This window comes from Amphibalanus amphitrite, unplaced genomic scaffold (genome assembly GCF_019059575.1).
Source record: "Amphibalanus amphitrite isolate SeventyFive unplaced genomic scaffold, NRLGWU_Aamphi_draft 000062F_arrow, whole genome shotgun sequence".
Classification (NCBI taxonomy): domain Eukaryota; kingdom Metazoa; phylum Arthropoda; class Thecostraca; order Balanomorpha; family Balanidae; genus Amphibalanus; species Amphibalanus amphitrite.
In genome coordinates this window covers 34,494-57,995 of record NW_024881558.1, presented here as the reverse complement: position 1 = coordinate 57,995, position 23,502 = coordinate 34,494, and the positions used below count along the sequence as shown (strand labels likewise).

The following is a 23,502-nucleotide window of genomic DNA, read 5'->3' as shown; positions in this document are numbered from 1 at the left end:
GTCGAGGCTCCTGCTTTTGGTTTATATAAGCTATAGTTGATTATTAGACAAGTACGGTCTCTTGAAAATAGTTTTTATGCTACGTAGAACGGTCCACATATATAAAACACGTCTAAGTAATTAACTACGATGTCAAATCCCTCAAACCAGCTACCCCTCCCCAGTCCCCACCCATCACTTGTTCGCTTCCTGCACCAATCCTCGTCCTTCTACCCATTCTCCCTTCTGTCCACCCTCTCTCTCCGTCGCTGCATCCCATCACCGCCACCCGTCACCCAACGCGCCGAGAGGAGCGACCAGTATCGATCCTCCCAGCCGATCGTCGCCGCCGTCGCCGCCGCGCTGGAGGAAGCGTTTTTCCTGGACTCGCCTGTTGCCCCGGCGGGCGGCTGACACACCGCTAATTGGCTCGCTGCAGCGACGACTCGACGTGACGTCACGCGTGACACGGTGACGTCACGGGGAGCGTCGCCCGGGATACGAGCGGCGTCGGCGGCGACGTGCGACGGCCGGGCTCTGGCGGGGTGATGTCAGGGGTCGACTCGGCTGCGAGCCTGCGGCGGTGTTTTGCAGCCGCTGGGAGCGGGCCGTCCACGCGTGGGTCGACCGCGTGTGAGCGTGTGTATGCACGGAGACTGGGTGTCGGGTGACGGCGGCCTCGTCGCCAACAGGGTCCGATTTCGGCGGTTGTGTTGATATTTCGGCGCGCGGCCGCGACTCCCGTGACCGCAGTCTGTGCCGACTCCGCCGCGAGTTTCACCCCAGCCGTGTTCCGTGCCAGTTTACCTTCCTGTGTTTCAGTTTCGACATGGCCGAATTGGGCCCGCTCCCATGTTCTGGAGCGATAAATAACGCGTTCTTTCTCTGTTGCAGCGGCGGTGCGATGTGGCTGTGACGGCTGTGACGTCACGCTCCAAGATGACGTCACCGCTGACCCGTATGGCACTGCTGCTGCTGTGGGCAGCGGCGGCGGCGGCGGCGGCGGAGGGGGCGGCGGGCCCGTCTCGGCCCCTTGTGGCTCAGCTCGACCTGGGAGAGGAGACGCGCCGTCTCACACACCTGGTAGTGGACGACGGCCGGCTGTTCGTGGCCGGCGTGAACCGACTGCTGGAGCTCGGCCCCGACCTGCAGGTGGTCTCTCGGGTCATCACCGGCCCGGTGCAGGACGCGCCCGTCTGCCCGGCCTCCGGCTGCCCACCTGAGGTGGCCGCTGAGCCCACCGACAACGTCAACAAACTGCTGCTGGTGGCCGGCGAGCGGCTACTCAGCTGCGGCTCGGTCCGCCAAGGCGCCTGTCGGTTCCACGACCTCAACAACATCTCACGCTCGGACTTTGTCGACGTGGAGGTGGCGGCCAACGACGAGACTTCGTCGACGGTGGGCTTCCTGGGCCCGCAGAGGTACCAGCGATGGGAGCCGCCCCAGGTGCTCTACGTAGGAGCCACCTTCACCGATGTGGGCCCGTACCGACACGACGTGCCGGCCATCGCCACGCGCCGGCTCGACGACCTGCAGTACGCAGAGTTCTCCTTCTCGCAGCAGTCGCTGATGCGCATCGATGTGAAGTATCGTGATCATTTTCTCGTGCAGTATATGGACGGCTTTAGTGCCGGTGATTTTGTGTACTTTGTGACGGTGCAAAAGAAGTCGCACCTGCCCGGTCAGGACGAGGTGGGCTACGTGTCGCGGATAGCGCGCGCCTGTGTGACGGACCCAAACTATAACAGCTACACAGAGATAACGGTTTCGTGCGGCGCGTATAACCTGGTGCGATCGGCGCACCTGACTTCCGCTGGCGCCGACCTGGCCACGGCGGCCGGCGTGCGGACGGGCGACCCGGTGCTGGTGGCCGTGTTCTCTCCCAGCGACGGCAACACGATGGTGTACCAGAACCGGTCGGCCGTGTGCGTGTTCCCTCTCGCCGAAGTGGACTATAAGTTCAACGAGAACATCCACATGTGCTTCAACGGCACAATGCAGTACCGCAACATGGACTACATCTCGGGGAAGATTCTGGACGGCCAGTGTCCCGAGGCCAGGGTGAGTACCGACGCGGGGCCTCCTCCCTTTATTGCCGCTAATTGGCGGTGTCTCTCTCCCACGCGCAAGGTGACGTGCCTGGTGGGAGGGCCCAACGGGCGGGGTCCACCAGTTATGGTGTCAGCAGGCCTTCAGTTGCAGCCTGGTTAGGCGTAGGGAGAGTGAGAGTGCGCTCCTCATCTCTCGAGGGGGAGGGGAGGTATGTCGAATAATGTGCACCCTGCCCCTCCACCCAGGAACAAAGCGGTGTCTTTTGTCTGCCCGTGCGATGCGCGCCTGGCTGCCTCTTCATGCGCCCGAGGAGGTCACTTAGCGATTGTTGGGACGATCAGGCGGGATTACGCTCTCTCTCGGTCTCGCGGCAAAAACAGGATCACGCTGCCCTCGGTCGGCGGCAAACACAAAGCCGGGCTTACCATAACATTTAGCCGGCGCTCGACCACCTCTCTCTGCGTGGCACGCACCGCGCACCGGTCACGGCCGGCCCGCGCCCGCGCCATTCCACATCGTGGACCAGTCCGGGCCGCACATTTGTTTTGAATCCTGCGAGAGCTGCCTCATTCCGACTCGGGTGAGACGGACGGCCGCGCGGCCCGTCTGGCCTAGTGAGGTTGTTTGCGACCCGGCTGTAATTGCCCCCAAAGGAGCCAACTTCGGGAGCTCTTTTGCCGGTCGAAGTCGCACGCCGGCTCGGCCGTCGGAGCCGCTCCGGAACCACGCCCGCCTCCCGCGGGCCCACCGCACTTTCGGCGCAACTCCGCCCCGAGGCAACCCCGAGGCACCGCCGGATCCGAGTTAATATCGCTGCTTTGGCGGAGCTGTTTTCGGACGGAGCGCCTGTCATTTCTGCCGCGCTGATGTAAATGACGTCCTCTTCGCGCCACTGCCGCGCTACCGCCCTAATGCGCCGAATTTGTCACTGGCGCTGCGCGCCGCTCGCCGCACCGGACGGGGTAATGACATGCGAATGCGGCGCGGCGCGGCATAAGTGACGCTCGGGTCGATGGAGGTCGTCAGGAGGTCATTAATAATTACCGCTTATCGTCGGGATGTGGCCGCAGGAGCTGTGGCCGGCTGTAACAGGGCCTGGCACAGGTGGCCGCCCCGCCGACCTTTGGTTGTGACACGCCAGGTCACGAGGCGCCCTGGAGCACAGGATCGACCGACCTGAAGCGCCGCGCCGGTCGCGATGAGACAGATTGCCGCACCAATCTGGCTTCACCAATCACCGCGGCCCATCGCTGTCAGGACTGGACGCTGCCGACTGTCGGGCAGACCGCGCTGCTGCTGTCGAGTGTGATCGACGTCGCCGGGCCAGCTGCGACGGGCCCTTTGTCGCTCCGACCGCTCCACACCATCGTCATACGTAACTGTCACCGGCAACCGGCGCCGTCCGCCGTTCCGGATGTCGTTCTGGCCGAGACGACGACTCGGAGCACCGCTCTGCCGCCGCTGTCGGTGTTACATGGACCGTTCAGACGGGTTCCTCGCTGCCCGCCGGCGTCGCGGCCGGTGTGATCGCCCGGCCCGTGCACGGCGCGCGCGGTCCTTGTCGCGCCGCGCTCCGACACGGCGCTGCGTCGCCCGAGGACCGACATCACTCAGCGATGGCACCGAGACACGGGCCGACGGCGGTCTGTGGCTGGTCGCAGTCGCTCCCGCAGGTTCGCCGCACCATACACGGCTACCTCCGCTGAGAGATGGCGGCGACACGGCCGCGACGCGCCACATTTGTCCGCCCGCGCCGCGGCTGTCGCGCCGCGCCGGGAAAGTGGTGGAGTGCCGCCGTCATGTATCATGAGTGGTGGCCCGGCGGGGCGCGCCATAGGCCGCGGCGACCCGTCTCTCCCGTCTTTTACCGCGAGGGCTAATCTGTTACACTTGCGTCAACATCATGGCGCCTCAACTCTCTCCGTCTCATCTCTATGCCTCTCATCGTCGCCTTTCATCCATCTTCCTTTCTCATCGTGACCTCACATTTCCTCTTTCTTTGGCTTCCAGCGGTCTAATAATCCGCTCACGCTCTTCCTCGTTCCATCTAACTTTCTGAACTTCTTCCAGCTTCTTTCTCCACTTCACCTCCGTGGCCCGCACTTGTTTCGACCGGGCGCCCTAATCGGCCGCAGCACATAATCGTTGGGTGGGGCTAACTGGCGGCCGAATGCGTGCGGCTATAGCGCTGCCGGCCGTTAGCTCAGATTTACTGGTGCGCTGCTGTCGGCGCCAGCGATATAGCGCTCATCCTGCGACCGCGGCAGCGCTCCTCCCGTCCCCCGCTGGCGGCGGCTGCGAACGACAGCCCAGACTCCCGCCGGCACAGAACGACATTCATGGCGCGCTGGCTACAAATACGGCGTGGCGCGGCGCGGCGAGGAGCGGCGACACGCCGGTCGCCATGTCGCTACCGCCGGCCACCGTAAATTTCATTTGACGGCTAATCAATGGCTCAGCGGCGGCGCCACTGGGGAGCGCTGCACGTGTGCCGCCGCAAACATTTGCATTTTCATGTCGCGTCGCGGACTTCGCGGCGTCGTGGCGAGAGCGCGATGTCGCTGGCGATGTCCCGCGTCGCTCGCTGTGGTGTCGCAGGTTCGTGGGATGGGACTCGCGGTCGTTACCGGGCCTGCTGCCCCCGCGTGCACCCAAGGCCGCCGGCACCGCATTGGTAAACATCGCGTCGGTCGCGATACTCAGCCGTTGTGACACGCGATTTCTCAACACGGAGCGGCTGCGGGCCACCAGCCGTTCTCCAGATGTAATCAGCCGACCTTTTCATCCATCGCCCAGTGTGGTGCCGCCTGGCTGGACGCTGCCACAGCCAGCAATCAGCGCCGGCATCACCAGCCATTATGGATTTGTTTCACACGTCTTACCAGACGCTCCCAACGCTGTGCACTTTCCTTTCCTCTAAACAGTTCCTCAGCCTCTAGATGAATATTCTCGTCACTCTCCTCTTTTGAAACATTTTCTGTCTTCTCACGCATGAACGCATCTAAATCATAATGTAATATGCTTATCTCTCTGCATCCTTGTTCATCTATCTACTTATTAAATTTCTGTCCTGCGTGATGCAATCTACATATGCTGACTACAACAATGGATGATCACGCTTTTCACTCATATGCATCGATCCAACTGGCTCTACAGTCCATAGTTCCCCGCTAGACCCTTCCCACAGACAGTACCTCATTGCCATCGTCCTTCTTGACCGTCTCCTCGCACCACCCCCTCGGTAGGCTCAGTGGGCGTATACCGTCCCCCGTTCTCGGTCGATCGCCGACGAGGAGGTTTATGCCGTGGCGTGTCGGGCCTGCACTGGACTCAGTATGAGATACGCCAGCGACTCACGAGCCTCGCGACCCCACCGGCCTCCAGGGACAATTTACCGTCCCAGGTCGGCGCCGAGGTCGACCCCACCGCGGCGGCACCCAAGCCGATTGTCCGCGGGTTGGGATTCGTCCGCCCGAGTGCCGGATTTCTCGCCATGCGGGCGTTTGCCGTGTCGGCTGCGCTGCGCTCGACTGGATCTCAAGTGGGTCGTATGTTGTGCTCTGGCGCAGATCGGAGGCCATTACACCGACAGAATGTTGGCAGTTGTCGACAGCGATCTGAGTGCTATTACTGGTGGACAAAGAATTATAAGTTCGAACCAACTATCGTCGGCCAATGATGTCCAATTCAACTTGGCGATGAGTTTCGGTCGGATTTCCATACGCCTATTGTTGCAGCCGTGGCAGTTCGTTTAACTACTTCGAATTCGTCCCAACTTATGGTCGCCAGCCCGTGTAAGCCTATTCCGGTCGATAGCATCTGAAAAGATTGCCGAGAAGGACGGCGCGCAGTAGTGGCTGGGCGTTGAAGGAGAACGATCGTGCCTGAGGAAGTGCATCCTGAACGAAATTTCACTCGTAAATCTACGATGCTGCGCGATACATATCAATTTCAGTTTGTTCAGCAGGAAAGATGTAACAGCCTCGCGCTGTAGGCATGAAATTGCTCGAAAGTGACTGGCTCGTACCTCATCGTCTCACACTAGCATGTGCCTAATCTCATAAGTTCGGTCCGACCGACCCAATAAAGTGTCAGGCCTTCTTCCTCATTTTTGAACGGGGAAGACCAGACGTTGAAGCCAAATGGTTTGACCAATGACCTAGCCTTTAATGACCTCACCATGATGGCCCTTATCGGCGGCACCGCTGCGATTTCGGCGCACTGGGACGATAGCGGTTCCTTCGTCTCTGACCCATGAGACATGAGATCAACACTACGGAGCCGCCAAGTCACCACGAATGCCAGGAATACCGTCAGCCCGCACAACAATGCCTTACCGTTGTCTCTTTAGTCACACTGAAGAACCTTATGTGACCTACGCGACCTTTAGTAGACCTCTGGCGACGTGTATTGATTCTCTGGCGGTGGCGTGAACATTGGTATCCTTTTTGCTGCCCGCTGACACGGTGCCTGTCCAAAGTGGGTCCCGTTTGACTCCGTTTGACCCCCGCGGGCTTGTGGTGGTCGAACCGACGACCCAGCGCGGTGTCATTGCTGACCGTAACGTGTGGTTGTTGCAGTGCCAAGAGGCACCGGCGCTGTCATTTTGGTACGATATCGCTGTCAGAAGAGGCGATGGACGCTTTAGTGACGCATTTTTTCGAGACAACCAAGGTCCTATCCATTCTACCCCGCAGGCAATCAGTCGATAAGGCGTAAGGATTTTGTGGCGCCTACCGGACACCTGGGCCAGCTCATAGAGCAGTCCGGTGACGTCGCTGCGGTTCGAGCCGTGCCGATGACGCCACGGGCGCCGTCCAGCGGTGATGGATGACACCAGTTAGCCGCTGAGGGCGACTGACGCTCGGTCGCCGCCGCGGGCTGTCTCCATTGATCGGCCTTGTCTGTCGAGCCAGGGTGTCTCGACTCAGCGCAGCCTCAGCGCTCAGAGGGAAATTTCCCTCTACTCTGAGGTTGAACGGAAATAACAGACGCCATCTCGCCGTCTCGGCCTGGATGCACCTTAATTAAAAGCAATCTTCCGCCCTCTAAGCGCCATGCCAAAGCAGCTTTTCAAATATGCTTCAAAGGATATGGCCAAAGCTGCGTTCTACTCTACATGACTTGGTCAGCCTCAGCGCCCTTCTTCCGGCATTATTGCAACACCCAGGCTCAATGTCTCCCTCATAGGTGGTCCTTTTCATTGCTCTCTCATCTCTCCCGCGGCTCCTCCGACCCGTCTCCAGGGAGCTGGTCCCGCCTCTCCGGCGCCGGCACCGTGCCATCGAGCCCGCTCGTTCAACCTCTCCTCTATGGACCTCAGCTGAACTGTGACGGCTGAGAGGCACCGCCGACCGCCGACCCGGTCACGGAGGGTGCCGCAGGCCAGAAAATGGACCGGGTCACCAGTTGCTCCGACACGTGCCATGATTGGCCTGAGCAGAGATCGATGGACGAGCGAATGATGTCTCCCGGTTTACGTCAAGCCGGAGGAAGCTTACCTACGTCCTACTCCTCTATAACAAAGACATTCTTCCGATGGAATTCGGTATGGTAGAACGTATAAAGGTTTATCAACGAAATTCTTCAGTACATCTCAGGATCATTCACGGCTTCTGAGCTTAATGAAAATTCCCATGTTATCAGACGTTCTTCCGTCATGCCGAACACCTTATTTGCCATACATCCAGCATCTGGCCCGGTCGTGGCAGCTCGTGGGCCCGGCCTATGATCGCGTACCAAAACTATCCTAATGCCGCGTGACATAGGCGTCGATTTATGTGGCAATATGGCGCGAAAACAACGGTCTCTGGTGCCGGACGGCAGTGGGCTGGGTGACGCCCTATTTCACACGATCGGCCGTATTTCGCGCGGCGTCTGATGGGGGCAGCCGCTGGCGCCACAGGGGTCGCCAGTAACCGCAAATCATCCACTGAGCGAGCGGGCTGTGGGCGGAGTCGGAGCCGCTCTCCGGTGAGGTCAAACGGCAGAGGAAGGCAGCTGTCAGGTCAGGTCAGCAGTCAGGTCAGTGTTCAGGTCAGTGGTCAGATCGTCGTTCAACTCAGAGGCGAGAAGCAATTCTGGTCTTCGTTTGCTGGCTGACCACGGTGACGAGTTAACTGGCGGCAAGAAATCACACTTCCGGGAAAGGAAACGATACGGTCACGTCGTTCAGACATGGTCTAGCTGAAGTCAGACACGGAGAAGGTGAAGAAGGTGCAAACTGAGAGGTGGGCGACGGTGGTGTGGGCCGGAAATGACTGAGTGGGTTGAGCGCGGCCGCCGCGCAGAGCGACCCCCACGGGAGGTCAGTTCCCGTGGGCGGTGACGGGGCCGGGGCGTTGTTCCCCACCCGTGGATACCCTGGGGGCTGACGATGACCAGACCACAGGGGAGGGTGGCCTCGCACTGCTCTCAGGCACTCCGGTGGTTACAGGCGCCATTAGCGCTGAGAGGACCTCACGTGGGAGGGTCGGGCGTGACGAGACACGGTGGCTGCTGAGAGGGAGGGGGTCATCTCATGGCCGTCGCAGCCGGGCGTCCCAACCTAACGACGGTGCTTAGCGGGGCGGCCGCGGCGCTCCGACCCGCCGCCGCCGAGTTATTTCAACGAGACCCATGAGCGGTGCTGATTACCATTGTATCAATGAGCCATCCGGCTGAATGGGTGTATTAATTTGCCGTGCCGGGCATCAATATTCATGAGGAGGCGCACATTACGGCCCACTTGAGGCGTCCCAGCGGCGGTAATCGGTCGGCAGGGCGCTGGCTGGGCGCCGGGGCGACGGAGCGCCACCTCGAGCGCAGCACGTATCTCATGGACTCGCCCAAAACGACCGTCGCGCCGCGGCGTTTGACGCTCCCACCGCCCGTCACCGATCGTTAGGCCTGGTGACGGCGACCTGCCTGCGAGATCGGTCCTGACCTGTGACCTGTCTGTCTCTGAAGGTAGTTATGCCTTCGCGGCCCGGTGAGCAGAATTCAACCGACTGGAAGCTCGCTGGAGCTCGCGGGCGACAGCGCCGCTAGGCAGACGCCCCCGAGCTGTCGCCGCGCCGGTGGAAATGACGCAGTACCGCCCCAGGACTGGCATTGATTGCCGCTGTCGACAATCTCGGTCCGATCTATTTGCATCAGCTTGCCGGCTCGGTTAATCTCGGCACTGATGATGGCGTCTCGGTCGCGTCTCCGGGCGCGATCGCACCACAGCGACACTCTGGCAGACAGTGCTTGGTCCCAGCAGAGGCGACGTCAGACTCCCGATGGAAGCTCCCGGAGCGGGACGAGCGCGTTCCGGGAGCGCCGCAAAGGTTTCCGGCTCGTGTCAGGATTGTCTCCGGCGCGCCGCTTTCATCCCTCGTCACCGGCGGCTGCAGCTCCCGGGAAGCTGACTACGACTGATTATGCAGTGTCGGCTTTCATCAGCGACCGGGAGGATGTAGCCAATAATCTCATCTGCGTTTTAATGGGGCCGACTCGTTAGTCCCTGAGTGAGACGGCCGGCTGGACGCGCGTGGGTTCCGGTCGGGTTGGATCCGTCGCCTCCCGGGAGCTCGCGCCAGCTCCGGCCGGCTTTGTGCGACGCTCTCCGGAGCGGAGATAGTGCTGTCGGCAGCTGAAAGGACACGTGCCGGTTCCAGTAAAACTGCTCGGGCTCGGCCTAGTCGGCCCGGGGGCGGGCCGCGACAGACGCCGGAATTAGCCCCGTCCGCTGACAGATGACCCGCGGACGCCGGGCTGCTTTTGCCTGATTAAAAGTGCAGCGGACACTCCGGTCACTGCTGGTGTCCCTAACTGCATGCGCCGTCCCTGGTAACGCAGTGATGCAAAGGTGCCGTGGCCGACCGTCTTGCCTCGCTCCGCTGTGAGTCTTGCCGTCGGTCTGTCGATCCAGACAGGTGCAGTGAGCTCGAGGCAGCCCGGAAACCGACGCCGAGACGGCGCGTAAGATTAGCCCCATTTCCGCGAACAGATGTGGTGAATTGGTTCGCTGCCATGGACGTTTCAGTTGCTGAATGGATTCTGCCGAACAATCAGGCGCCTAACCTAGAGTGGAACGTGAGGCGCCTATGCCACCACGCAGCGGCGAAATCCATCGTCATGCTATAGGGCAGCCGGAACCCGCTCCAGAATTTAGCTGCAGTTGTGCAGAAACAAAGAGTTTGTGAAAGCTGTGTTGCATTTGTGTTGAAACTTAGATAGAAAGGCCAATGAATGAATTACTTGAAAATTCCAAGCACTTCCTTGCGCCTACTTTAAACTTCGTAGTTTTCAGTTTGAATGAAGCTGTTTTAGCCATTTTCACATCCGCCTCGATAACTTCTCAGCTTTCATACGCTACACATATAATCGTGAAGTTAAGAACTACACTTTTTGAACCTTTGTTTATCTAACTAATAAATACCTTACCAACTGCGTGTGTTCCTCTGACCGTTTATTTGTTCCGCTTCAGGGCTCTGGTCGCAACATCCCAGATTTCTGCGAGGTCGGTCTGAAGATCTCTGGTGTGTCTCCGCTGGAGGGAAGCCCGGCGCTGGAGCTGCCGAACGTGGGCGTCACCGGCCTGACCGTCACCACCACCTCGGCACACACGGTCGCCTTCCTGGGCACCAACAGCGGCAACCTCATCAAGGTGAGTCAATCATCCCACTCGCAACATCAACCTTCACCTCAGCAGTCAGCCGCCGAACTAATTACGGCCTCAGTAAACTGGCGACTAAATGTCGCGTTGAAAGGCTAGAATGCCGTTCTCGTTGGGCCGGTGTTTGTACCGGAGAGGCAGCATTTGCCCAGCACCCGCGAAAGCCGTCAGCCGTCGAGCTGTCAGCTCCAGAGGTGTCAGCCGGAGGCCGGTTCTCACAGTCGCCGTCACCGACAGTGGTAAGACTGACAGGCGCGGCGCGGTGCCGGTCGACGCTCCCACACAGGACCGGTACCAATATCGGCAGCGGCGTACAGCTAGTAATTACTGACTCCTGTCCTCGATGGCCGCCTCAGGGCAGAAATTCCGCGTCGCGCTTTGGTTCATTACAAGTCGGTCTGTGACGATCGCAGCAGTGGTCGAGTCAATCAATCGTGTGCGATACTAGGTATGTCATACGGACCCGACAAAGTCCACTCTGTTTACTGTTGACTCGCGCACGACCTGGATAAAAAACGTCGCCGTCCCGGTGGAGTACCGTGAGGCCATCATTGTCCGGACGTCGGCGACCTTTGTGTTGTGACCTGTCTTCCGTGCCGGCCGCAGTCGCGTTCGGTACCGTTGGCGGCGGTCCTGTGGTTAAACCCCATCCCAGTCCCGGTGCAATGTCACCAGATGGGCCGGCCGGTGACACGTGTGGTGACCCCGCGTGACCCCGCTGGTGACACGTGTGGTGACCGGCGTGACCCGGCGGCCGGTAAACGGTAACCCCGAGCTGCGTTCGTCGCAATATAAGGAGGTCGGGCGACGCACCGTAACTCAGAGCCAATCTCGAGTCCCCACTGTCGAACGTTAATTGCACAAGGACCGGACGGCATGATACCGGCTTCCAATTGGATTCCAACCAAGAATTATTGTCGTGTCAGATCTCCGATCGAGTTTCCTTTGTTCAAAACGCTATAAGTGCTGTGATTCCGGATGCTCTTAAGTTTTTGGGTCTGCAGAATTTAATCAGGAAATGACATTCAGGAAGCATATTGACCGAAAACCAGCTGTCGTAAAGCGGCCACAAAACGTTCACGAACTGTTCATCCATTTAACGAGCATCTCATCTTCGATTCTGCTCTGTTGGTGGCCGCTGTCGACTCGAAATTGAATGGATGTTGGGAGCAAAAACAAAATTACGTTTTTCTTTCGAGTTTCCGACGGCGAATGAGCTGTGGTTGAATAGAATAAATTGATCTGATCAGCCGTGAAAAGAACCGCGGCAATGTCGGTTTCTGTAAACACTGTTTACTACCACTGAAGAAGCTCGCCATCACCTCATTGACCTCGAATGAACGCCCTTTACCACGGTTGCAGTTGCAACAAAAAGGCAGTGATGCGCAGCGCTGGTTATCTGCTCTCGACCGCCGACCAGTTTTTACAGCCTCTGTTCCGGCCAATCATACCAATACTTGGAACCCGAGTGTAGCCGCCGCCGCCGCCGCCGGCAAATGCATCAAAACGACGGCACGGTCACCGAATCGCAATGAGTCTGATTCTGTCGCCGCGTCTGTACCAGAACTCGTCGGTCGTCGCCCCGCGCTCCTCGCTCTATCTCCGTCTCCTATCCTCTCTCCGACTACGGACGACTGTCGCTTCCCGGGAGACGCGCGCTGGGTCTGAGTGTCACAGGACGACCTGGAGAGGACGCAGATCAGATCAGAGCAGCGCACGGCGCCGTTAGACGGTGCGCGTGCCATTTGTCATTGCCACCTCCCATTGCGCTCGGCTTATTGACAGAGCGCACGGGCCGGCTTCGGCCTCGTCCTCCGGTACCGTTACCGGGCTAATGAATTCTGCTCGGTGGGTTTTCTGTCAGAGAGGCGCGTTTTGTCCGTCCGACTGACGAACGATGGCTGACGTCGCAGCGGCGGCGCAGTTCGGCCATCAGCCGCGGAGCTACGGATGGGGAGAGAGAGGCGGGGGAGGAGGGACGAGTGGGCTGCGCGGTGAACGAAAGGGAGATGAACAGAGGAAGAGAGGGAGAGAGAGAGAGAGGGAGAGAGAGAGGAGGGAGAGAGAGGGAGGGAGGGAGGACACCAGGTGAGCAGCCGTTGAGAGGTGCGGGCCAGCGGAACGGAACGGCGCGACGAGCCCTTTGAAGCTGGACAAACACGGCCCAGATGAGGCAGTGTTTGCTACATACGCTACTCCTGACGGGACGCGGGTGGCGGATGCGCGCCGCCACCGCGAGCACCGCTGCGACACGAGAGGCCGCGTCCGGGAACGGTAGGCATCCGTCATAATATGTATAGGCTAGCGGCCCACTGTCGGCCCCCGCGCGCCACACCGCTCACCACAGGAGCCGCGGAGTAGCGGTCGGTCCCTGCAGACCTCAGACGTGGCGTCACGTCCCAGCCGTGACGTCACGTCAGTCCTGTGACCGGTCGGTCGCGGCCCCACGTCATCCGGTGGATGCAGACCCGTCAGCCGTCGATCACATGCCCCTTATCGGAGTCCCGTGACGCTCCAGACTGACCCCGTGACCTTGTGTGTAACGTACCTCAGACTGCGCCGCGCCGGGTCACTGCGCCGGATGCGTCGTGGACGACGCGGCTGCGGCGGAAATGTCGCTCCGCACCACCGCGCTGTGTGCTCTGCGCAGGATTGGCGGAAACTAAGGCGACGTAACACAGGGCGCGTTTTTGCTGTCTGGCCCTGGCCGTATTCGATGTCTGTACCAACAGGAAAGGTGTCATTTGCGAGATAGAGCGCCGACAGATCGACAGTGACACTAATTCTGTCTGAAACTACCGAGATATCGTGAATGGAAGCATAGGAACAACAAATGGGGTCATTTATCGGAGTTATATATACAAAAATAAACTTAGTATTGTATAGAAGGTTCTTGGGCCCATCAGCATTTCTCTAATTTATTTTCACCTCTCCGCGTCTGCGTTTTTGTCTCCACTCAATGCACACACAATTAATCACTTTTGGGCTTCTCGCAGATGTTTCTTGCGTGTCTACTCTGCTTTCCAGCCGGTCTCTAAAAGTGAAAGCAGACCCCGGGTCCCATTGCCCCACCCGAGATCAGCCTTTTTCCCACGATTATTTCGTGCTGCTTGGGAGTTAGAGATACGAGCATCCGCCGACCGAAATAGCCTGAGACGAGATACCTGTACGACTGAGGCTGAGATCGAAACACCTGGCGCTTTCTTGGCGCTCTCCCAGAGTTAATTTGCTTCCTTTCTTGTGCGGCTCATCGCAATCGCTGTCAAACGGGAGCCGCGCGGCGTGTCCGCCGGTAGGTCTTCTGGTCCGGCAGACGGCAGGCGAGCGACGCTGACGGTGAAGCGCCCGCCCGCCGAGATTTTTAACGTCGCTCTATGGCTTGCGACAGGCCGGGAAGGGCTTCCGCACACTCTTAAAACGCTCGTAAGTCTGTGTCGTTCGCTAGGGTTACACGCAATTTTACAAGCCAGAATCGATAGCCGCTTGTGTGGGTCAGACGGAGATTCGCGCGATAGATTTTACCACCGTCGATACTCCCCAATTTAACAACGGTCCGTTTTCATTAATTCTGACCTTCGCTTCGTCCCAACTGCATCTCTCGCCGTTCCCGGTGCCCTTTTAACGTGGCCACACCAGCACAGCCAAGTGCCGATGACAGACATCCCAGTGGAGGCCGCGACCGCCTGTGCCGGGCGCCGCGCCGGCCGCGGCTGGCGGGCCTCTCGCCGGCACGCCGACCCCCGTTGTTTCAGATGGTAATATACGGCCGGGCGCCGGTTTAATTTGTCGTTATTCACCCGACCTCCCGGCCGCATCTGTCAAAGGTGGCGCCATTGATCAGAGCGCGCCGCACCTCCCGTTAATCGCCGCGGTGCGCCAGGACCGCCGCCGCGGCGCTCGGAGGCGCCCTGGGCGGCCGCGGCCAAATTAGCGCACCGCGCGCGCCACTAACGAGACGGATCACTGAGAGCGGCATGGGTGGCGCGGAGGGTGACCTGGGGGTGGAGAAGGTGGCGCGGAGGGTGACCTGGGGGTGGAGAAGGTGGCGCGGAGGGTGACCTGTGGGCGGAGAAGGTGGCGCGGAGGGTGACCTGGGGGTGGAGAAGGTGGCGCGGAGGGTGACCCGGGGGTGGAGAAGGTGGCGCGGAGGGTGACCCGGGGGAGGAGAAGGTGGCGCGGTGAAGGGCGGCCTGGGGGAAGAGAGGGACGTCCCGACTGATGACTGAGTGGTGGGGACGGACGTCCGGTGCCGTCGAGCGGCGCGGTAGGCGGAGGGCGGTGCCGACCGCCGGGTGAGGCGCTGCGCCAGACGAGGGCCTCGTCAGACGGGCCCCACCTGATTGGTGACGGCGGCTGCCGTCTTCGCGCTAACGATGATTTAATGGGCGCGCGTCCGGTCGACGGCGGGCATCATCAGCCAGACACGGACGCAATCAGGTAATGGCGCCCTCGAGCGGCCTCGAGCGGCCCGAGCGCGGCAGGACGCACCGCGAGCGGCACACTCGAGCCCGCGCCGAGGAGGCCCTCGAACGCACCGGCCCCGGTCTGGCCACCCCTGTTCTGACTACGGCCACTCCATCGAGCTGGACAGCCCACCTGCCTGGCCGTCCGACTCTACAACTGCACAAGGATTACGCGACGTGCGACAGAGCCCCGCCGGAACCGGGACCGGCCTGTTTCTTGGGCCACAGTCGTCCGGTCGACAGCAGACGACATTGGCGAATGACATCTCGACAGACGCGGACGACGGCGCGGCTGGCGGTCAGATAACAGACGAGGCAAAAACAACATAGTTATGCTGCGGCTGACAGGACGGGCCGCGGCACACGGCGGGGCTTCGTCAGTCCGCCTCTGGCTGCGACAAAGGCGCCACAGCGCAGCCTCGAAGTTCTGAGTGCTGACGAGCGTGCCCGTCCAAACACTTAATTGTTCAGATTCTCTCATCCTCCTGCATGCCAAATGCACTGTGGGTCGCCAGTCGGCCCACCAACTCGAAAATACCGCCCGGTTGACATTCAGCACGACGCTCCGGAGTGCTTTTATGATGATATTTTCGCCGTAATCAAGGCGGCCGCCGGCGCGACGGGCTCCAGCCGTTTGGTTTTGTTCACCATGGCCTGCAGTCTTCCTCTGAGGACCCGCGCTGGCCAGGAGCCGGGCGGGGAAGGGGGCGGGGGAGGGAGTGGCACGTGGCTCGTTCGTTACCGGCTGAGGTCGGTCGGGACAGGCGCGACAGACAGCTGGGTGTGCGGCCGCGCACGGCAGCGCGCCGACCCTCCGCGACGCTAATTAGACGCCGCTCGCCGGCAGAGAATACCCGGCGTGCTTGGGTCGCCGCCGCCGCCGTCGGCACGCCGCCTTATCTCTGCGGCAGCCGGGGGAGCGGCGGCGGTCGTCACGGAGAGACCGGCGTCAGGGGACAACAGGAACGGTCGGAGACGGCTGAGGTGACGCCGGCGGTCGGTGGAGGGGGTCCGCGGGGACTGCGTATCGGGGTCCGTCGGGATTGCATGCTATCGCAGCAGACTACCGAGAAGTCTGCCAGTCTCTGGAAAATTGGCGAGTCATCTGCACACTGACTTTGGGGAGTTGTGGATAACATATTCCTACTTTTGGCGTGTGTTGTTTGCCTTGTTAGAAGAGGCCGAACACGAGAAACCCGGCATTGCAGTGGAGCATGCATTGATAGCATGTAGATTGGAGTTGTTTGCTTATTTCTGCGGCAAATCAGGCCATTTTGCAGGCTTTGAGATTAAAGTCTTTTGAAGAGCGGCAACATGGGAAGACCGGCTTGTCTGCAGATAGCTTACGAGGAAGCAAAAAACTCGACCTGTCCTTGTGGGAACTCGTGTTTATGAAGCACAGATCAGAAGATTCTGCCCGCCGATATGGGCCAATAGAGGCAGATATCGTAAATGTCGTATTTTCTGCGTAGATTTCTCTGACACAATGTGTCTCGCATCTCGCTGCACGGCTATCACTTCGCCATCAACTCTGCGAAAAAAAAAACTACTCCGTTCGACAAGTGGACACGATCTGGCAATGGCCGCTCCGCGAGTCTCAGATCAGAGGGTCATAAACGTCAGTCTTGTGGCGCGGCCGTCCCTCTGCACGGCTCGGACCAGTCCCGTCCGCTGCAGCCGCCGCCCGGCGCCCGTCGCCGACCGGCGCAACTTTTCACGGGTCGCCGTCCCGATGACGCCGTCGTCGACCACTTACCGGACGTTGATTAAGCCCTTCTTCCTGGTGCGTTGAAAGAGCGCCGGTCGTGCTTTATGACACGCCGACCCCCGCCAGTATAAAATGGCCATCGGCATCGTAAACCGTGGCCATATCCATTAAATTACACATCAATTGAAATTACCCAATTTACGGCTGCTATGAAACCGGTCGGGCCGAGATGAAAAATGCCGGCCACTAGGCCCGTAAGAAGCTCGGCCGGGCGCAGATAGGCGGATAGTGGCGGCGCGGCGCCGGCTGAGGAGGTGATGGAAGGTGCACGGGGACCGGTTATAGCCGCGGGCCGGCGCCGCTGACAGCTCGTCGTCCGGGGGACGGAGCCAGGTATGACTGGCCACCCGACACAGGGCGCCCTCTCAGCCGCGCCGTGCACGCTGTCCACGCAACGGCGGACAGACATATGCACGTTACCGCGGCTCTCAAGTCTCAATAGGAATGGGGCGGAGAGTGTACGGCTGTCTCTCTTTCCGACAGATCAGGCCCAGAGGCGGCGCGCCATGGTGCAGAGAGTGCGTGGGCAGCTCCGTGACTTCTCGTCCAGTGCAGCACCTGCGCCGCGGATAGCCGGAGAAAGTGAGCACCAGCTGGAGGCCCGGTGAGCGGTGCATCTCGCCGCCGCCTCCCGCAGCCTGGAGCGGCATCATTAGCCTAACGCGGCGCGGGGTGCCGCGCGCGTGCGGCTCAGCGCGGCCGTACCGCCGCCGGCTGCGGCCGCTACATACGGCACGCGTGCTCTCCGCGGGCGGGGAGCCGCTCCGGCAGCTGGAGGGAGCTGAGATGGAGCGGCATGCCGCCCACCTGCCCGCCGTCCCTCGGGAGAGCCCGGCTGGTCGTGTCGCGCCAGACGGAAGTGCCGCTAAAAACGACCACCGGATAAACAAGGAGGGCGACACGGCCGGACAAACGGCTGGGGTGCGCTTGTCAGCGGCTCTCAGGGTCCCCAGAGGTCTGAGGTGGCGCCGCCAGGTTACTGCCGTCTGCGGTGAGAGGTGGCTCTCAGACGGCGCTCTTGAGGCTGAGAAGTTTCTCGAGCTGCGACCGAAATAGGGTCCATTCACGAGAAGTCGGCCAGTTCAACGAGGCCGCACACGACCGCAGCTGCCTGTATCCGGTGTAACACCTGACCCGATACATTCCTGCGTGCAACATGGCATGATTGGCGCTGCCGGTGGCGGGCAGGAACCGGGTGTGATTCGGGCGGGGCTGCGGTCGGCCGCGGCGCCGGGTCAGCCGAGGTCAGGCCGGCCGGCGCCCGGCCGCCCTCTGCCGGACCACTCTATAATTAGCAGCCGAGCGGCGGCCGGTGACGGCGCCTGTTGCAGCGGCCGGCCGGCGCCGCCTCACACTGCCGCGCCGGGAACCAGCCACAAATTACACACTCCTAATGATATTATGTAGATTAGTCGTTGACCGGCGGCGGCAGCGGCTCTCTAATGGAGCGCGCTGAGAACGGGGCGCCGCCGGCGGCCACCGCTGCCGCCGCGGTGCGGAACGGCCTCCGGCGACGGGCCGGGACCGCCACCGACTGCTCCCCTCCACCCCTCCTTCAGCCGACAACCCTTCGACGACGAAAGGAAGCTGACAATCACACTTAACTTTAACGGGTGCCGATTGCACACTCGTCGCGGCGCGCGGCGGGGGTCCGGCTCGTTGAAGCGCCGAGGAACGAGCGGGAGGGGCGAAACGCGCTGTTGTGGGATGCGGATGGCCGATGAAGGCCGATGGATGATACTGGGGTTCGGGAAGCGAGGGGCGTCTGCGCCCTGTAAAAGCAGCCGTTATGGGCCGAGGGTTTTCTCAGAAACCGGACTGTTGGTGCAGAGTAGTGATATGATGCTGGTTTGATTGACGTGACGACCCGGACGGATTCGATGGAATTTTCGTGGATGTTTGAAAGGCCGACAGACGAACTGACATACTCTTTTGACGGCTATGAAACTGTCGTGAGTGACATTCTGGCCAGGCTCAAAGAATGCGACAATCTATCGACTAATCCGTAGTGACGCAAATTCCTTCGTTCACAAAAACACATCGGCATCAGCTTTTTGCATAAAGCATGAAGCGAAACTGTAATGCGCGCACAAATCCTCTCAGGCTGATGTATTTCCTGTTCGAGATGCAGTTGTCGGTCGTGTTCCGTGCAGTTTCAGCTATGTGCTCAGTTTCAGTGACCGTCCTCCCGTGCACGTTGTGACCCAGGTCTTCTCTGTGTTCTCAGGCGCTGATCGTGTCACCCGAGGTGGCCCGTCGCTACGAGACGCTCTCCGTGGACCCGGGCAGCGCCATCGCCTCCGACCTCCAGGTCACCGCAGGAGGAGAGTTCGTCTACGTCCTCTCCACTCAGAAGGTGAGCCAAATGACCTCCACCGCGAGCACCTACATCGTGACAGAGACGGACCGACCGTCCAAGCGGGCAATGGCCCACACCGAGGGCATATCCGCCGGAAACATTGCAATGTCATGCCGCGAGCTGCCATGAAAACGCGATACAGCTCGTACTTCACCTCGTGCCTCCATTCACGATGATTTACAAGCGACCTTTGATGACTACTAAAGCTCGAGTACAGCTAACGAGCGTACCTACTCATGGCGCTAATATTTTTCCTTTGTGTTTTACTTAACCGGTTGGCACGAATGTAATGGCCTTGGCGTCGTGTTTTATCTACGGCCAGCGGCCACTTTGTGGGATCACTGTTCGTGTCTGACGTAAGGGGTGGTCCGGGACCGTCCGGGACCGCCTGGTCCCTGGTCGGACCGGCCCGGCCCGCTCTGGCAGGGAGGCCCGCCGGCCGCGGCCGCTCGGAGCGTGACCCCCACCATGACGCTGATGACCGGCGAGTAATTTATTGCAATGACGCGCCGCGCGTCGGCCGCCGAGCGCCATCGCCTCCCGCCGGCCAGACAGCGTTTCCACGCCCCCGGACCGCTTATCTTCGTCGCATCGGGACGGCTCTGACAGGTGGCTGCTTGCACTACCAGCGTCCTGCCGGGCTCCTGCCGGCTCCGTCAGCGCGATCGGCGCTCCGGCGGCCGTCCGATGACGGCTCGAATCACTCATCTGCTCTCCGAGCCGGGCCGGAACCACCCCGGCCAGATGGTGCACTGCGCTGTCAGTCAATATGTCGGCCGGCACAGCCGAGCGTTCCACTCCATTTCCGAGTGCTCCGCCTTCCGAGAGCTGAATGGAACCCGCACAATTCTCGGCTGACGTTCCCAGCTTGACTCGTTCACTTTTTGTTGCCGCGTTTAGACGTTTCAACGGAGACTACGCCCTGAAAAATGCAATGACTCTCCACATTTAACTCGTGTAACATAGCTGTTCCTAACCCACTCACCTCACACAGAAACATTTCCTGCATTTTGCACACCTCAGCCATCCTCTCCCCTTACATCCTCTCTCTCCTCTCCACTTTTATTCGCTCTTTCTGCACATTTCTCCTCTCCTCTCCTCTCTTTTCCTCTCCTCTCCTCTCCTCTCCTCTCCTCTCCTCTCCTCTCCTCTCCTCTCCTCTCCTCTCCTCTCCTGTCCTCTCCTCTCCTGTCCTCTCCTCTCCTCTCCTCTCCTGTCCTCTCCTCTCCTCTCCTCTCCTCTCCGTTCCTCTCCTCTCCTCTCCTCTTCTCTTCTCTCCTCTCCTCTCCTCTCCTCTCCTCTCCTCTCCTCTCCTCTCCTCTCCTGTCCTCTCCTCTCCTCTCCTCTCCTCTCCTCTCCTCCCTCTCCTCTCCCTCTCCTCTCCTCCCCTCTCCTGCTCTCCTCTCCTCTCCTCTCCTCTCCTCTCCTCTCCTCTCCTCTCCTCTCCTCTCCTCTCCTCTCCCGGCTCGCTGAACCGGTTACCTGGCTCTGCACGCTGCACGCCGGCTCCGGGTGGGCCGAGCCGTCATTTCGCCGCGCCCCGCCGGCTCCATTACAATTACGGCGCGCCACGACGGCCGCCGCGCCGCGCCACGACCGCCGCCTCTCGGCCGAGCGGCGCGGAGACGCTCCCCTGGGCGGGATGCAGGCCGGCCGGCCGGCCGAGCGCGGTGGCCCGCTCGCCGACTCTTCTCTCCGACAGCCAGCATGCACCGCTCCTCACTGCAAATAAAACAAATGGCGGCGTGGCGGATAATTTACGCCGACCCGACATGCCAGCCGGCCCCTCTCTCCAGCCCAGATAGAGGTAGAGGTAGAGGTAGAGGTGGAGGTGGTCGGCCGACGCTGAGCCGCAGCCAGACTGTATCAGCCGACACCGTCATACACACGGCGAACTGCGCTTTGTCCGCTGCCGCTCCATATTGATCTGGCTGCCATGACGCGGCTACTCTGCTATCCTCCTGTGCAATTGTTGGGCAACGGGCCGGCCATAGCCATTGCACTTAAGCCGCCTTGGCCTGAATCACATAGACTGGCTGAAAGGCTTTGCCACGCGTCAGTTGCGGCTGCGTTCCGCTTTGATTTGTCGGGGCGTGGCTGTGGCACGCGCAGGGCCGTGCTCCGCGGGTTGAGCCGGGTTTCGGCGAATCCACGGCTCTCTACCTGGCGGAAATCCAGTATACGGGCACGGCCGCTGACTTCACAGTCGGCTGTATGAGCTATGCAGTCAGTCCATTTCCCGTCAGCCGACCACAGAACAGCAGCGTTGTGTGGCGCCGCTCGGTGTAGTGCCGGTGTGTGGCTGACTCTGAGGCTCTGAGCGGCTGACCGCCGGAGGGTGAGCGTTGCCAGAGACCACTGGCGGTCCCAGGGGGGGGCCACGGGGGCCATGGCCCCCCCTTTGGTGCTGAAAGGTGGGGCCATACTATCTTTTGGCCCCACCTTTCAGATCGAACAAAAGTCCTAGAAAAGCTTTTTGTATGTTTCATTTTCTTTCTTGCGCCATCAAAGGACGTAAATTTCACTCATGAGTGGGCTCAGTTTCGTATTCTGTCAATTTGGCGGTCAGCGTCGCTGGCACCGGTTCACGAGTATGGCCGCATCTTACATGGAATATCAGCGTGGGTTTACTTGAGGCTCTCGTAGGCCCAGCAATGGCAGGCATGAGACCTCTTCGGCAGTGGCGGGTGGGCCCTGCCAAAGGAGCGTGGCTCTAAGACACTAAAGTAAGACCTCATGGGTTGGTGCTGTGCACCTCAGAAGCCCGGTGGTGACGCCGTATGCCGGCTTGGTTTCTTAAGGATTAGCGTGGGATCTTAGGGGCCTGCATAGAGTTTGGATTAGCTAGTATGTAATTTCAGAGGCCTGTATGTAATGTGTACACAGTCGCGGTCGCGGGGGGCATCAGGGCCATGCCCTCCCAAGGCACATAAAGGGGGCCATCATATCATTTGCCCCCCCCCCTCAAGCAACCGATGGGCCCCCATAGGTATATGGGACCCTGGCCCTGATTCGATCGTCACGAGGCTAAAAAAACACGCCCACACCGGTCTTTGAGCGTCCAACACTGACCTCTGAGGGAACTTCAGTGGCGGTCAAGCGCCCACGTTGACCGCTAAGAGCCCACATCGACCTCTGAGGCCCCACATCTGACCTATGAGGACCCCTTACCGGCCTCAGGGGCCCCAACCGGCGTCTGAGGGTCTCACACCGGTCTCTAGTGGCCTTATTGCTGTCTCTGGTGTCCCAAGACGAACATTTAGGTGCCAATGAGGGCCCCGCATTGGCTGCTGAAGACCCGATGCTGGCCTCTAAGGGCCTGCATTGGCCTCTGAGGAGGGCTCATCTTGGCCTTTGAGGGCCCTCTGCTGGCCTCTGGGTTCCAACGACGGCTCATTCCGGTCTTTTAGGGCCCCACGCTGACCTCTGAGGGCCCCATGTTGGCCTGTAATGAGTAGGACCCACATAAGCCTCCGAGAGCCCAACTCGGTCTCTGATGGTCTCAAACTACTGGCCTTTGCAGTTTGCAGGCCCTGTACTGGTCTCTGAGGGCCCTAAATTGGCCTCTAAGTGAAAACATACATGGGTGGGCTTCTGAAGATCACAGGGCTCACGCAGACTCCTGCACAGCCGTACGTTGGTCCTGATCGAGATTACTTTACGTCCTGATGGTCCCGCGCAGATTCCCTCATATTTCGACGTCGGGACCCCATGAGCCGGTGTGGGTCCTGGGGCTGGCAGAGACTGATGAAGTCCTTAGGACTCAGGGCCAGTCTTTTTAGCAGTAGGACTATAAGGCAGGTTGAGTGAGCCCCAATAGAGCCGTTGCGAGGCCCCGCGCGAGTCGTGCGGGGCCCTCAGATGCCAATTTTGAAAACCAGGAACCTGTGGGGCCGGGGGTCTCCAGAGGTCGGTGTACCTATTCTCTCCCGCCGCCAAACAACTATATGGGTAAATGTCATAGTCTGAAAATGATCTCTGGGTTTCACATGCTTGTTTAAACTGCAAGAGGTATCCGTACTTTTCCGAATTGTTTTATTGTGGTAAGGTCATGAATCCGCGTGCCCGACCTTCCAGTATATGCTACACCGATCCGTCGCCATGGTGCAGTGGCCCGACCGATGGAAACACCGTGGAACGGGACATGGAACTGGTGCTTTTGCCTTAAATTGAGCTTAAAGATTTCACGCAAGAATGAGGTGGATGAAGCATAAGTAATGCCAACTGCGCGGCGCCTCGT

The 23,502-nt window shown here is 60.1% G+C and overlaps 1 protein-coding gene across 1 annotated transcript in view; it reads left to right on the top strand.

Moving 5' to 3' along the window:
• Positions 1–23,502, top strand: part of LOC122378639 (plexin-B-like) — a 65,600-nt gene that overhangs the window by 8,936 nt on the left and 33,162 nt on the right. Inside the window, 3 exon segments of the mRNA XM_043359893.1 lie at positions 874–2,040; positions 10,484–10,663; positions 19,131–19,259. Coding sequence (XP_043215828.1) covers positions 919–2,040; positions 10,484–10,663; positions 19,131–19,259 — 1,431 coding nt within the window. The 5' untranslated portion in view covers positions 874–918.